At 55.9% G+C, this 12,844-nt stretch overlaps 1 protein-coding gene across 1 annotated transcript; it reads right to left on the reverse strand.

The window, feature by feature from the left end:
• Positions 1-5,760: 5,760 nt before the first annotated feature.
• On the reverse strand, positions 5,761-12,559 carry PLA2G2F (phospholipase A2 group IIF). The gene is made up of 5 exons (XM_047083209.1): positions 12,444-12,559; positions 11,760-11,812; positions 9,036-9,180; positions 8,022-8,131; positions 5,761-5,972 (listed from the first exon to the last, which is right to left on the reverse strand). The coding sequence occupies exons 1-5, from the start codon at positions 12,557-12,559 to the stop codon at positions 5,761-5,763; spliced, it is 636 nt and encodes a 211-aa protein (XP_046939165.1).
• Between the last annotated feature and the right edge of the window lie 285 nt (positions 12,560-12,844).

The following is a 12,844-nucleotide window of genomic DNA, read 5'->3' on the forward strand; positions in this document are numbered from 1 at the left end:
ATGTATTTTTTAATATTTATCTATTTTTGAGAAAGAGAGGGAGAGCGTGAGATGGGGAGGGACAGACAGAGAGGGGGACAGAGGATCTGAAGCTGGCTCCAAGCCGTCAGCACAGAGCCAGATGCAGGGCTCGAACTCAGGAACCCTGAGCCAAAATCAAGAGCTGGACACTTAACCGACTGAGCCACCCAAGCACCCCAGAATACTTAATTTATAGAAGTGCTGATTTATATCTAAGCCATTTTGAATAGAACTCCATTAAGGGATTTCATAAATTAATTTGATAATGCCATCTTGAGTAGAAAAATACCACATCATACACACACAAACTGACATGACACAGAGATCTTCTGGGTTTCACTCTAAAATTTTAGCCATGAATCAGTAAAACATAGTGACGCAAGCTCCCTGGTTGATATAAAATAGTTAGATCTCCTCTTTATTCCATTATATATAAATATAATATATATATATACTATATATATATATGTATAAAACTTTATTTATTTTTGAGAGAGAGACAGAGCATGAGCAGGGGAGGGGCAGAGAGAGAGGGAGACACAGAATCCGAAGCAGGCTCCAGGCCCTGAGCTGTCAGCATAGAGCCCGGCACGGGGCTCGAACCCACGAACCGCAAGATCATGACCTGAGCCGAAGTTGGACTCTCAACCAACTAAGCCACCCAGGTGCCCCTCCATTTTATATTTTTTATCTGAATTGGGTTTCTGGCAGATGGGACGTTAAGGTTGTTTATTCAATGAGAGCTGAAGCTTTTTACCAATGTTTGTGGAGGAGACTTTTAAGCTTTTCAGTTGCCCTGATGTATACTTCTCAGGAGGCCATGGAATACATTTTAGGGGAGACATTGAGGGGACATCAGCAGCCACCTGGATGTCTCCAAAGCCCATAAGTGGATAAAATATCCCAACTATTTCCAAAGAGCATTTTCCTTCTTAGTTTCAAGTAGTTGCTTGAGAGTCCCTTGAAAACCCATGATGGGGGAAGGGAGCTGAATATTCAAATGCCCAAAGGAGTGGAATAGGCAGGGGAAAATTCTGGCAAAAGGAGACAGAGGGAGGGAGGAGGCAGAGGTTTGAAGGGGTCCCATCAGCAGATTCAAGGGACCTACCTGAAGGGAAAATCAAAGGCTGTAGGAGGGGAGATGGGAGAAGCGAGGTCTTAGAGGGAGCAGTGAAGTTACAAATTCGGCAGAGGTTTGGAATGAGGGGCTTCAAGAGACTGAAAAGTTTCCTTGGAAGAAGCAGGATCAAATAGAATAGAGAGGCTTCCCAAAGAGCCAGGAAAGATATTCCAGTCTCGGGAGTCAGGGAGGGAATCCCCACTCAAAAGAAAGCCAGGAAGAAAGACTTTGAGCCCGGTAGGTATCTGTCAAACAAAGTACTCTCATCCAGTTTCACAGAGCAAACTCAGAACCTTAAGAACCAAAGCCTTGTCTTTGCTGTACTTCAGTGGACATTTACCTGGAGTGCTGACTCAGGAGTTGGGCTCACAAGAGATCCCCGGTCAATTACTCAGGACTGAAGACAAAGGCTCCCAGACGTCCACCTGGGGTCCTGGGGTGAAACGACCAGGGTCCAATGATGAATCTGATCTCGTGCGAGTCATAGCACCGTGGCTATTAGAAAACAAGACCCAGGCAGCAGTTTAAGTGGTAAAAACAGGTTTTATTCAAGAATGATCACAGCAGGGGCCAGGATAGAACTGGGCTCAATTCTGAATACAGTTATGAATCCTCACTTTTCTTAGGTGGGGGTTTATAGCCAAGGAGTGGGGAGGGGAGCTGGTGGATGCAAGATTGCTAAGAGGGTTGGATGATTCTTGCTAAACTGACCCTAACAAGATTCTTGCTAAAGGCAGGCCTGGGTGATCAGGAACCACCTGGGAAATGGTGGAGGGTGACGAACTTGACAAGATATTGAGGGCAGGAGGGGATTCTTGCTAAAACTGGGCAGTGCTCAGATGGATGCGGAAACCCTAAGGTGTCAGCCTGGTTGGGAAAGGTCTCAGAGGATCCTAACTAAAGTTTGGTCAAGGACAGAGTCTTTGTCAATGGCAGCTCCAGACCAGTGGAAGCCAAGTACAATCCTTCCTCAAGGTTTAGCCTAAAAGATCTCACTAACTTGGAAGGAGTCCTGAAGAAGCAAAGAGCCACCCAGATTACAGAAGCAAGGGCCCCCTCCTCAAAACATGTGACCCGCCCTTCTTCTCCACCTCCAAGGACCTTGAACAGGCCATCCCAGCCCCACACCTTATCCCCTTGGGGGCCCCTTCGGGACTACCAAGGACACACTTGGGGCTTCATCCTCCGTGCTCCCCATGACACTGCTTGGCACCATATGTCAAGGTTATCACATGTCTGCCTCCCCCTACCAGCCTAAGGGATTCCTGCAGGTAGAGTCTGTGTCTGATTAAAGGTATCCCCACCAAACCCCCTGCACCATGCCTGGTCCATAGAAGACCATCAATATAGGTCCATTGAATGAATGAACCAATGGATGATCTTGTCCCAGAGTTTTCAAGCTTTTTAAAAAAATTACTGAAGAATGTCTTTTCTTCTTACAGTAGCTCAGGTGAAAGCTCAGTAAATAATACAGGAAAAGCAGAGCTGTTTAATTGAAGATTGAGGTGGGGAGGGGGAGCAGAGTCCCAGGGATCATCCCAGATGTGTCCAGGAAAGCACATAGCTTTGGGGAGCACCTGAAACAGCTATTCTGGTCCCTCTACACATGGGGAAACCGATGCCCACAACAGAGAAGGGACATAAGTCAGAGAATGTGCTAAGACCAGGACCTGGTGTCCTGCTGGATTCTCGGTCACTGGTCCCACTGTCTCCAGCTGCGCCTGCATCATCGTTAAGAAGGTGCAAGGAGATGGGGCGCCTGGGTGGCTCAGTCGGTTGAGTGTCTGACTTCGGCTCAGGTCATGATCTCATGGTTCGTGAGTTTGAGCCCCACGTCGGGCTCTGGGCTGACCGCTCAGAGCCTGGAGCCTGTTTCGGATTCTGTGTCTCCCTCTCTCTCTGCCCCTCCCCTGCTCATGCTCTGTCTCTCTCTGTCTTAAAAATAAATAAAAACATTTAAAAATTTTTTTAAAAAAAGAAGATGCAAGGAGGGATAGTTACAAGTCAGATGCTGAGGATTCAGACACAGCCCCATCACTTACAACCTGTGTCACTCTGGACAAGTTCCTGTTCCTCTCCGGGCCTCGGATGTTCAACAGAAAAGGATGGGGTGGAGACTGATGCCTGACAAGCACCCACCCAGCCTAACAGTTATCATTGTCCATCCGCTGGCCCACACCACTTTCCTGATGCTTGTCTCTCTGCTGGAGCAGGGCCACTTTGCCCAGGCGGGGGGCAGGAAGGGATTCTGCTTCCCCCTGAGCTGGAGACCCTGGAGGGAGTCTCTGTGCCCTCCCCTGACACCCGGCCAAGGAGGACCAACAAGAGGGAGCTGAGGCAGGAGGCCTTTATGAGATTGACGATGGGGCGCCAAGTCCTGTGGAGGACCTCTGGGGTCACAGCATCTTGGACAGGCTGGGGCAAGGTGAGGGGGACAGGGGGAGGCAAGACTCCTCGGCCGCAGAATCTCATCCCAACACACTGGCCCAGACTCTCTGGAGTGGAGGTGTGTGCAAGGTAGAGGGGCGTAGGCAGAAACCTGGGCTCCCACAGGTGCGGGGCCGGGGCCTCTGCAGACCCCATCTTCTAGTGGACTGTGGCTGCCCCATCCTGGCTCCACCCTGGCTTAGGGGGGCTTCAGCTCAGAGATAAGGGACCAGCCCAAGATGGCCAGAAGAGGTTAGTTAGTTAGCCAGGGTAGAAGATGTTAGCGGGAGCCTGGGTGGCTCAGTCGGTTAAACGGCCAACTTCAGCTCAGGTCATGATCTCACGACTCATGAGTTCGAGCCCCTCATCGGACTCTGGGCTGACAGCTCGGAGCATGGAGCCTCCTTTGGATTCTGTGTCTCCCTCTCTCTCTGCCCCTCCCCTGCTCACACTCTGTCTCTCTGTCTCTGTCTCTGTCTCTCTCTCAAAAATAAATAAAGCATTAAAAAAAAAGAAAGAAGATATGAGTGATGAGACACTGGGGACCACAGCCACCACACCAGGGCCAGAAGGAGGTGAACGGTTGGAAGGGCCTTCTCTCATGCATAGTGACAGCTGACTCCAACCACCAAATTCATCCTCAGTCCCCAGGGCTAGCATTCTAGAAGCTGCAGCAAGGTGAGGCTTCTTCCCAGTCCTGCTATTCTGGGGGGAGATGTTCTCTCCCCACCCCCACTCCTCTGCTGCCTCCGCCTTTCATGACTGGCCCAGTGACAGTGGATCTACAGGCAGGGCGGGCCAAGCTTCCTGATGGCTGAGGGTGTCTGGGCGGGTCTCAGCGCTGTGTCGGTGTGTCCTCAGGGTGAGGCAGGGCACGCTGGCTACTTGGAGGCCGCTGACCTTGAGGTCAAGAGGCGAGGCAAGGCAGGAAAGGGGCAGGTGCACCTGGAGAGAGAGCAGTACTGGCACAGAGTCAGGAAGCTGGCCCCGCGGGGGCTGACTCTCTTCCATCTCTGCCCACAACCCTCAACAGGAACCTGGGCCCAAGGGGGCCCCTGCACCCCAAGGCTCCTTCACCCCACTTCTCCTGCCGAGACCCCTCTGGACTGGGCGTCTCGCCTTGTTCCGCTTCTCTCCCACCGTCTCCCCTCCCTTCTGTCTTCATGCAGTTCCCTCCCCACTGCCTTCTGGAATCTTCTCCCAGCCTCCTGCCTGGACCTGGACCCTTCTGCCTTTGTTTCCCCTTCAGGGAGGTGGGTCCCAACCCTCGGCCTCCTCCCCACTGACAGGGCTTCTGAGACCAGAGTGCAGCCTTGCGTCTCCCTGGCAGGGAGAGAGGGGTCTGGGGTCTTCCCACCCACCGGCCCGGCTGCTGCAGGAGGAGAGGCACGGGGGTGGGGTCCGGTGCACCTCAGACCAGTGCCGTATGGCTGGGCCGGGTTAGCAGGGAGGTGGGGGGAGACGTGAGGGTGCTGGAGACATACTTGTGGCCCCGTCTTGGTCCCCATGCACCTAAGGGAGTGCCACTGGGCATGGGGGTTCCGTCAGCGCCCCCGAGCCTGATCTGAGGCCAGACCTTGTGGCTGAGACACTAGCCCTGTGGCCCTCCTGTGATGTCTGGGCCTGGACTCATGGGCCACCCTGCCCTTAAGGGGGCTCTAGAGAGCCAGTAGGCCCTCAAAGCGAGGAGCGCCCGGGGTTGTCCCCTAGGGGCAGCCAAGAGGCCCCCAGAACCCCGGGACCAGCACTCTGTCTGTCTGGGAACCTGTCTGAGGACACACCAAGCTCTGGGGCTGTACTGGCAGCTCAGGATCTTGGTCTCTAACCTTGACGGTCAAGCCGAGGAAGTCAGGCTGGGGCCCGTGGCAGAGACCACTCAGAGGAGCCACCTCTTTTCCTCAGGCCTTGCCCTCCACACTCAAGAGAGACCCCAACAGGCTACATGTTTCCTGCCAAGTCTGGGATCAGCGGTAGGACATGGCCACGCCCAGTGCTGGGCTGGAGGGGCCTGGGAGCCACAGTCAGCACCCAGGCCTCCCTGAGTCCTCTGGGGCCGGTCCCCTGGAGAGTTCCAGGGAGGAAGCAGCCAGAAAGCCCTGGGCTCTCAGTCTTCCCCCATCTCCACCTGGTCTGCCTGTCTGGTCCCCAGAGCCAGAACCTCCATCCCTCTTGCCCGTCAGCCCCGGGGGGCACTAGGGAGGTGCAGGGGGAGTGGGGGAGATGTGCCTGTAGGCCGCCTCCTCCAGGGGCGGCTCGTAGATGCTGCAGTTGGGCGTGGGGCCCTGACAGTAGATGTTGAGGTAGTTGCGATGCTTCTCATTGTACGTCTGGTTCCGGAGGCACAGAACCACGTTCTTGTCACACTCACAGGTCTGCTTGTCACACTCGGTCTCGTTGAGCTCACCTACGCGGGGGAGAGGTTCTGGTGGGTCTCAGAATATGGTCCCCCGGTGGGCAGCACTAACGTCCCTGGCAGTTCGCCCCAGGCCTGCGGGCTCAGAAGCTCTGGGCCGGGCCCTGCAGTTGGCATGATCCGCCATCCGGGTGGCTCTGGAGCATGTTTCCATCAGAAGACCCCGGAAGTCCAACCTGTCATCTTATAGTCGGGGAAACGGAGGCCCCGGGGACGGGTTTACCTAAGTCACACAGCAAACCCAAGGTGGACCCGAGATAGACACTCGGGTGTTGGGGACTCCCCACCCTAGGCCTCCCCCTTCCATCACAGAATCGCAGGACACCCACCCTGGAGGGAGCTCGTGGTGAGGAGCCACTGAGGAAGGACTCCTAAGAGCTTAGCTCAGGGCCTTTCCCACGAGTGAGTGCTGAAGCCGCCTGAAATCATCTACCCTGATAGCGGTCAACCTTAAGGGGCGCATTAGGAGCCACTGGGTGGCTTGCTGAGACAAAGACGGCTGGGCCCCAGGACCACAGCTTCAGATTCAGTAGGTCTGGGTGGGGCCTGCTAATCTGCATTGCTAGTAAGTTCCTAGGGGATGCCGATACTGCAGATTCGGGGAACACCCTCTGAGAACCGCTCACTAGCTCGGTGGTCGGCAGACTTTTCAAACTTTCTATCAGCAGAATACTTTCTCTCAAATGAAACTCTTTGCAGAAGGCCAACATATCAAGCGGCCGAAAGAGAAACCACTTAAGCTGTGAAATGGGTTAATGGGACCAGCTGAACCACTCAGGAACACCCCCCACCCATCACCTGAGTCCAGGAACCCCCAGAACCCAATGTGAAAACCCCCACTTGGGTTCGCCCACCACCCTTTGAGGATCCTCGAAATGCATTAATGAGGGGACACCCCCTCTCCCAAGCCAGCCCCTCCACCCCACGTTTGAACAGCAGAATATGAGGACCACAGTGCCCTGGGTTCCCAGGGCGCCCCAGATGCACCCAGTTCACCACCAGGACTCTTCCCCAGAGAACAGAAGACTTGGGATTTTTTTTTTCTTTTTTTGCAAAGCTGGGCTTGCTTGCTTTTAGTGAGGGGTAGTGAGGAGAACCTGGTGAAGATAAGGAAACAAAGGGAGCCCGGGGCTGCCCGTGGGACTGGGCCAGGGGACATCCGCCACCTAAGAGGAGGCACACAGGGACACCTGGGCCATTAACGTGGATCTGCACCTCTCAGTTGAGGAATGGCCCAGAGCGTCCATGGTAACCCCACTGGGCCTGGTTCCCATAGCTTGAATTCCTAGAAACACTGAGGGTCTTGGGATGAGGCCACCTTCTGGTAGGGTCCCAAGGACAGAACTAGAAGGGAACATGTCTGCTCTGATCCAAACCCTTCCATATATCCATGGGGAGACTGAGGCCAGGCAGGGAAGTACCCTATATAGGGTTACACCGCAGGAGATGCTGGCAGAATCCAGGTTTAAACCCAGACTCATGTGTCACCAAGTCTTCCCATCGCCTGATGATCTGGTTAAAAACAGATTCCTGGGCCCTCACCCAGGCCCACTGAATCAGAACCACTCCCTAAGCTCTCCGAAGCTTAAGAATCAACAACTAGGGCAGCAGCCTGCTGATTCGGGCTTGGGGGGATCAGAGCACATCAGAGAGACGTGCTAGGGCCACGGCTAGGGTTCTCAGAGTTAACAAACAAACAAAAACAAGAGGCTTGACTAATTTGAGTTTCAAACAGTAAATATTTTAGTATAAGTATGTCCCAGTACTACATGGGATATACTTATGCTAATTCTTATTTTCATGCCAATAGTCATTGTTTTTATGCTAGCATTTAATTTTTAGTATGAGTATGTCCCGTGCAATATTTAGGATATACTTATGTGAAAACATGTTTCGTTTACCTGAAATTCAAACGTAAGTGGGCATCCTGTATTTCACCTGGCAACCCCGTGCACGGGCCCCCCGAGCAGCCTGGGGGCACTGGCAGTCTAAGCCCCTCTCCTGGGTGGGGGAGGGAGGAACGACAGGGGAGGGACTCACTGCAGGTGATGGAAGTATTGTTCTCGATGGTGTATTCATAGTGGTCCACGTAGGGGTGGCAGCCCAGGTCGAAGAGCTTCTGGTAGCAGCAGTCATGGGCGTGGCAGCACCTAGGGGCAGGTAGAGGACAGCAGGCCCACATAGCCAAGCTTGGCCCATCTCCCACCGGCAGAGACCCCAGTCATCTGTTTCGGTTCCTCGTGGATCAGACCTTCAGACTGAGGCCCAGAGAGGGGCAGTTACTTGTCTGAGGTCACATAGCCAGGCAGAGCCCAGCTTCCCCCCTTGGAGCCCTGGCTGCAGGAGGCAGGAGGTGGGAGGCGTCAGGCTGTCCGATGATGTGGTCAGGATGGGAAGGAGGGTTAGGACTAAGTTGGTGTCAAAGGAGCCTGAGCCTATGAGGAGGCCATGCCCGGCTGGGCACGATGGTCAGGGAGAGACAAAAGTCTGGAGGGTTGAGTGGGCATTGGGGGTGGGAGACAGGAAGCAAGTGTAGTGTGGCCATCCCCATCCCTTCTGGTGGAGGAAGGCAATTAGTCAACATGCATTTATTAAGCCCCCCCAGTGATACCAGACTTAGCGCTGGCTGCTTTTGGGGAGATAGGAGCAGAAAGTTAAGCCATGGCTTCAGTCTTCAGTCTGATGGAAGAAACACAGCCCTCCATCAGGGCCTCTAGGGTGATGGGAGTGAGAAGGGTCACAGCCCTTGCTTGTGTTGAGCATGAGCTGTGCGTCTGTTGCTCTCACGTGTGTGGGGGCAGGTCAAAGTTTCCTTCCTGGCGAGACTGGGAGTTCAAACGCCTCCAAGCCCAAGACTTGGAGATGCACAGTAGAAACCACCCAAGACAGTAGAGGAGGACATGGGTCAAGGTCAGGCTCTTGGTCACAAACTCATTGAACCAGCCTCATCCTTTGGGGAAAAGACCCTCTCCCATGTCTCAGAAATGGAGACCAGTCTGACCCTCACTGTCCCCCTCCCAGGCCTGACAGTGGCCCAGGCACTCCGGAACCTACCAGTCCACCTCATCCATGGGCAGCCCGTGCCCTCCTAGTCCACAGTAGCAGCCGTAGCCCACGAAGGACAAGATGGCACTCCTCCCCGTGATGGTTTCCACCATGGACTTCAGGTTAAGCAGGCTGCAGCGGGCTGCGGGCAGGACTGCAAGAGAACCAGGGGGGTGCTGTGAGCTCCCTCCCTGGTGGGGGGCCCCCTCCTGTCTGACTGTCCTCCCCACACCCCAGGCCTGGGAAAGGTGGGCAGAGAGGGAGGAAGGAAGCAATGTATAAAAAGCCATGATGTCCGAGGGCCCTTAGAAGGAAATAGCTATTACTCTTTATTGAGGGCTTCTCTGTGCCAGGTCCTGTCCTGAGCCCCTTCCAGGCATTAACTCATGGAGTACTGTTGTTGCCCCCACTTTACAGATGAGAAGACTGAGGCCCAGAGCTTACCCAAGTAACTTCCCCAAGAACATCATCAAAAAAGTGGTAGGGGTGGAATTTGCACCCAGGCAGTGAGGTCCCAAGTGACGGGTCCACCGTAAGGGGCTTCACAAATGCCACGTGCTCTTGTGAACACAGGGGTTTGATTCTGGGTCCTGGGCTTGGTCTGGCTCCTCTGCCCCCCAGTAGGAGCTCAGTGTCCCCAGCACGGTCCTGGGGCTCGGGCATCTCACGATGAATCCAGAGACAATGCGGTGGTCTGGTCATTCGGTGAAGACAGACAGACACACACACACACACACACACACACACCCTTTCCCTTTGGCCCATGTCTCACCGGAAGCAATAGGTCAATGACCCCCTTCCCACGCCAGCAAAATCAGCAGCCTCCCCGCACCTGCCAGGTGGGTCTGCCCCAGCGACATACCCTCCTCTCCCCCCCTCCCTGCCTCTTCACCCCGGCCTGTGCTGACTCTACATCTGCTCCTGGCTCCCTGCTGAGTCACTCCGGAGCCTGGGGCTCCAGTCCATACTGGGTGAGGCCAACCCGCACACGGGAGAGCCGCTCTAGCCCCACTTAATGGGCCTTGGGAATCCCGCTCCACCTGAGCCTTCCCGTTTATTGGCTTTGTGACTTTCATCATTACAGAAAATAAGGAGCAAATGAGAGAGGCAACAGGGAAGGAGCTGGGACAAATGACAGGCGACTCTAAGAGGATGGAGGAGAGAGAGGCACATGTCTCAGGTGGGGTCTGAGGCAGGGAGAGGGAGGACCCTGTGTCCAGTGGACCCAAGCCCATCCCTGAGCTGCACAAGGGACGTGAGGGCCGTCGGTGGGAGTAGGACAAAGGGGACCTTAGGTGTGTCCCCTGGCCCTTCCCCCACTCTGTGCTGGGTCCTGTGGCTGGAGGGAAATGTCAAGCAGCTTGGGAGTCAGATCTGGAATCAGACCTTGGGAGTCAAATGCAGACAGCCCTGGGTCCGCAAACAGGTCTCTCCACGAGGCCTGCGGTGACCACGCGGGCAGGTTGCATAAGCTCCTTGACCTCAACTGTCAAACCGGGGACGGGGACGGGGATGGGGACAATGCCGCTCTCCTGCTGGGCACTGCGAGCAGAGGCTGTGAGGAGGGAGCACCCTCTGTGAGCTCTGGCCTCCCGCAGCCCAGCTGTGCAGGTGTTTCCCCCGAGGGACAGCTTCCCCCCGCCAGGGCCCTCTGACCAGCAGCTGCACGCAGGGTGGGATGTTACCACGCCAGCCCTCCACACTCACACACGGGGACACACACTCGCCCACAGAGGCCTCGCACGCTCGCACACCACACACCCGCCAGTGGAACCACACTCACGCGTGCGGCGCCCACGGGGAACCCAGGGAGCCGAGGCCACGTCCACACTCGCACTCCAAGCAGAAGAAAGCGAGTCGGGCAGACGCCTTAGCGGCCAGCAGTTCGGGCGGAACTCAGAGGCTTGCTGTCTCAACACTCGCTTCAGCCGTCAGGTCAGCCAACCATTGTCACCTCTGGCCACGTTTAACCCTTATTTTGTGTCCAGGGGTTCTTTCTTTGCCCCAGAGCAGGCTGCGCTCCGGCGATATGCAACTGGCCGGATGAAGAGTCAGTGACACCTCTAGCCCAGCTTCCACCTCCCGGAGGCACCTGCCACAGAACACCTGGATGTGTGATGGGGTCACATCTGTGTCAGGAGCCTCAGCTGTCCCCGACCGGTGTTCCCCGGGAGCACAGGCCCTGGGAAAGGAGCCCCCAGACCTTCCTTGCCAACTTCTTGCACACTCACACCGACGGCCCTGGTACACACACACACACACGCACGTGCACCTGCAGTTAGTACACACTTACACATTTTTTAACTTGTGGAGGACACACAGATATCACTTTGCTGAGACACAACCCCCCCCCCCCACACACAGATACATGTGTATATCCACACCCAAACCCATTAGCTCTTGTCTCAGGTACACATGTACACAAATACTCTTATCTACACAAACACCCAGGTTTTCCCGGGGGCGGCCAGACGCCCAGCAAACACTACCATTTTACGATGCTTGCTCAGCCCGGGGCCCTGCCTCCTGGGAGGCTCGTAAATGCCCACGGCCCTTGGTGTGTTTATAGTCGGCAAACAGCCCCAGGTCAGTGAGGGCCTGACAGGGGCCCGAGCTGGGAAGCAGGGGCCCAGAGAGAGCCAGTCAGTGGATGGAGAACCTAGGTGCCCAAGGTCACAGGAGCAAGTGGGGGAGGGGGGGAGAGACAGGAGTCTCCCCAGAGCCTTTACTCACCGCTGCCGGCCAGGACGACCATGGTGAAGAATTTCTTCATACCCAAGCTGGACCTGAGAGAGGAGAACATCCAAGCCCCAAGCCCGTCCCTTCCAGGCTCCCGCAGCTCCCTTCTGAGGCCCCTACAATGTCATCCCCCCGGGCCCCCGCTGGTGCTGCCGCAGCTCTGGGATGAGCTCCTCCCGCCTGCCCCCCACCCCCTGAATGGACCGTCCCCCGGATGGCAGAGCCAGGAGGCACCGGGAGCCTCCTTCCTCCTTTTACCCCGAGCAGGCTTCTGAGACAGGAAGCTCACCGCCTCATGGGGTCGGGCTACTGTCACAGATCAGAACGACCCCCCCTTCCATAGGCACTCCAGGAAGTCACGTGACCCAACCTGGTGGCTGGGTCTTGCACTTGGAGCCAAGAGACCTGGGTCCCCAGGTTCTAGTCCCGGCTCTTCTGCCAAAATGCTGTGTGACCTCAGGTAGATCCCATAGCCTCTCTGGGCCTCAAGTGCCTCGTGAGGATTGACTGGCTGATCTCTAAGGTCTTCTGGTGCTGAAAATGTACTGACATATCTCAGCCTTCACTCAGAGACTTAGAGCTCTTTTTTCTGGAGACACGGATTCTAGGAGCCAGTTCCCCCAGCCCATCCCTGCTCCTCTCTGGGGAGGATTCTATCCCAGGGTAGCAGGCACATACCTCGAGGTTCTCCAAGGAAAAGAGGCCCTGAGACTTGGGCCCCTCCACCCGGAGGGGTGCCTAACCAGCACCTTCTTCCTCAACATTTTGGGGTTGGCCTGTGCCCCATCCGCCATGTTCTGTGTTCTGGGGGTCCAGCAACATAGGGCTCGTAAGGTCCGTGATCGCTCTGAAGGCTCCGGGGAGCAGGCCCCAGTGTCACACTGCCACACGCACACGGGCAGGGTAGCGACGGGGCAATGCCCCTGGGCGGGAGGCAGGTGACACACGCCCAGGAAAAAGGAGGCTCCACCCCCTCCCTTCCACAGCCACCGCCCTGCCCACAGCCGCCCCGCCCCGTCCAGGCCCCGCCCTCGGGCGCACCTGCAGGTGGGGGTTTCCACACCTGACCAAGAGCTGGC

The sequence above is a fragment of the Lynx rufus genome, unplaced genomic scaffold (genome assembly GCF_022079265.1).
Source record: "Lynx rufus isolate CCGP_SWC_20201006 ecotype Redwood Valley unplaced genomic scaffold, mLynRuf1.p SCAF_2, whole genome shotgun sequence".
In the NCBI taxonomy this organism is placed as follows: Eukaryota; Metazoa; Chordata; class Mammalia; order Carnivora; family Felidae; genus Lynx; species Lynx rufus.

Bases quoted from the DNA above. Each gene is read 5' to 3' on its own strand.
- PLA2G2F (XM_047083209.1), bottom strand. From the start codon at position 12,559: ATGGCGGATGGGGCACAGGCCAACCCCAAAATGTTGAGGAAGAAGGTG. The intron at 9,181-11,759 runs GTGAGTAAAGGC...GTTCTCTTGCAG, and splicing joins GGTCGTCCTGGCCGGCAGCG to TCCTGCCCGCAGCCCGCTGC. The intron at 8,132-9,035 runs GTAGGTTCCGGA...ACCTGCCCCTAG, and splicing joins CCCATGGATGAGGTGGACTG to GTGCTGCCACGCCCATGACT.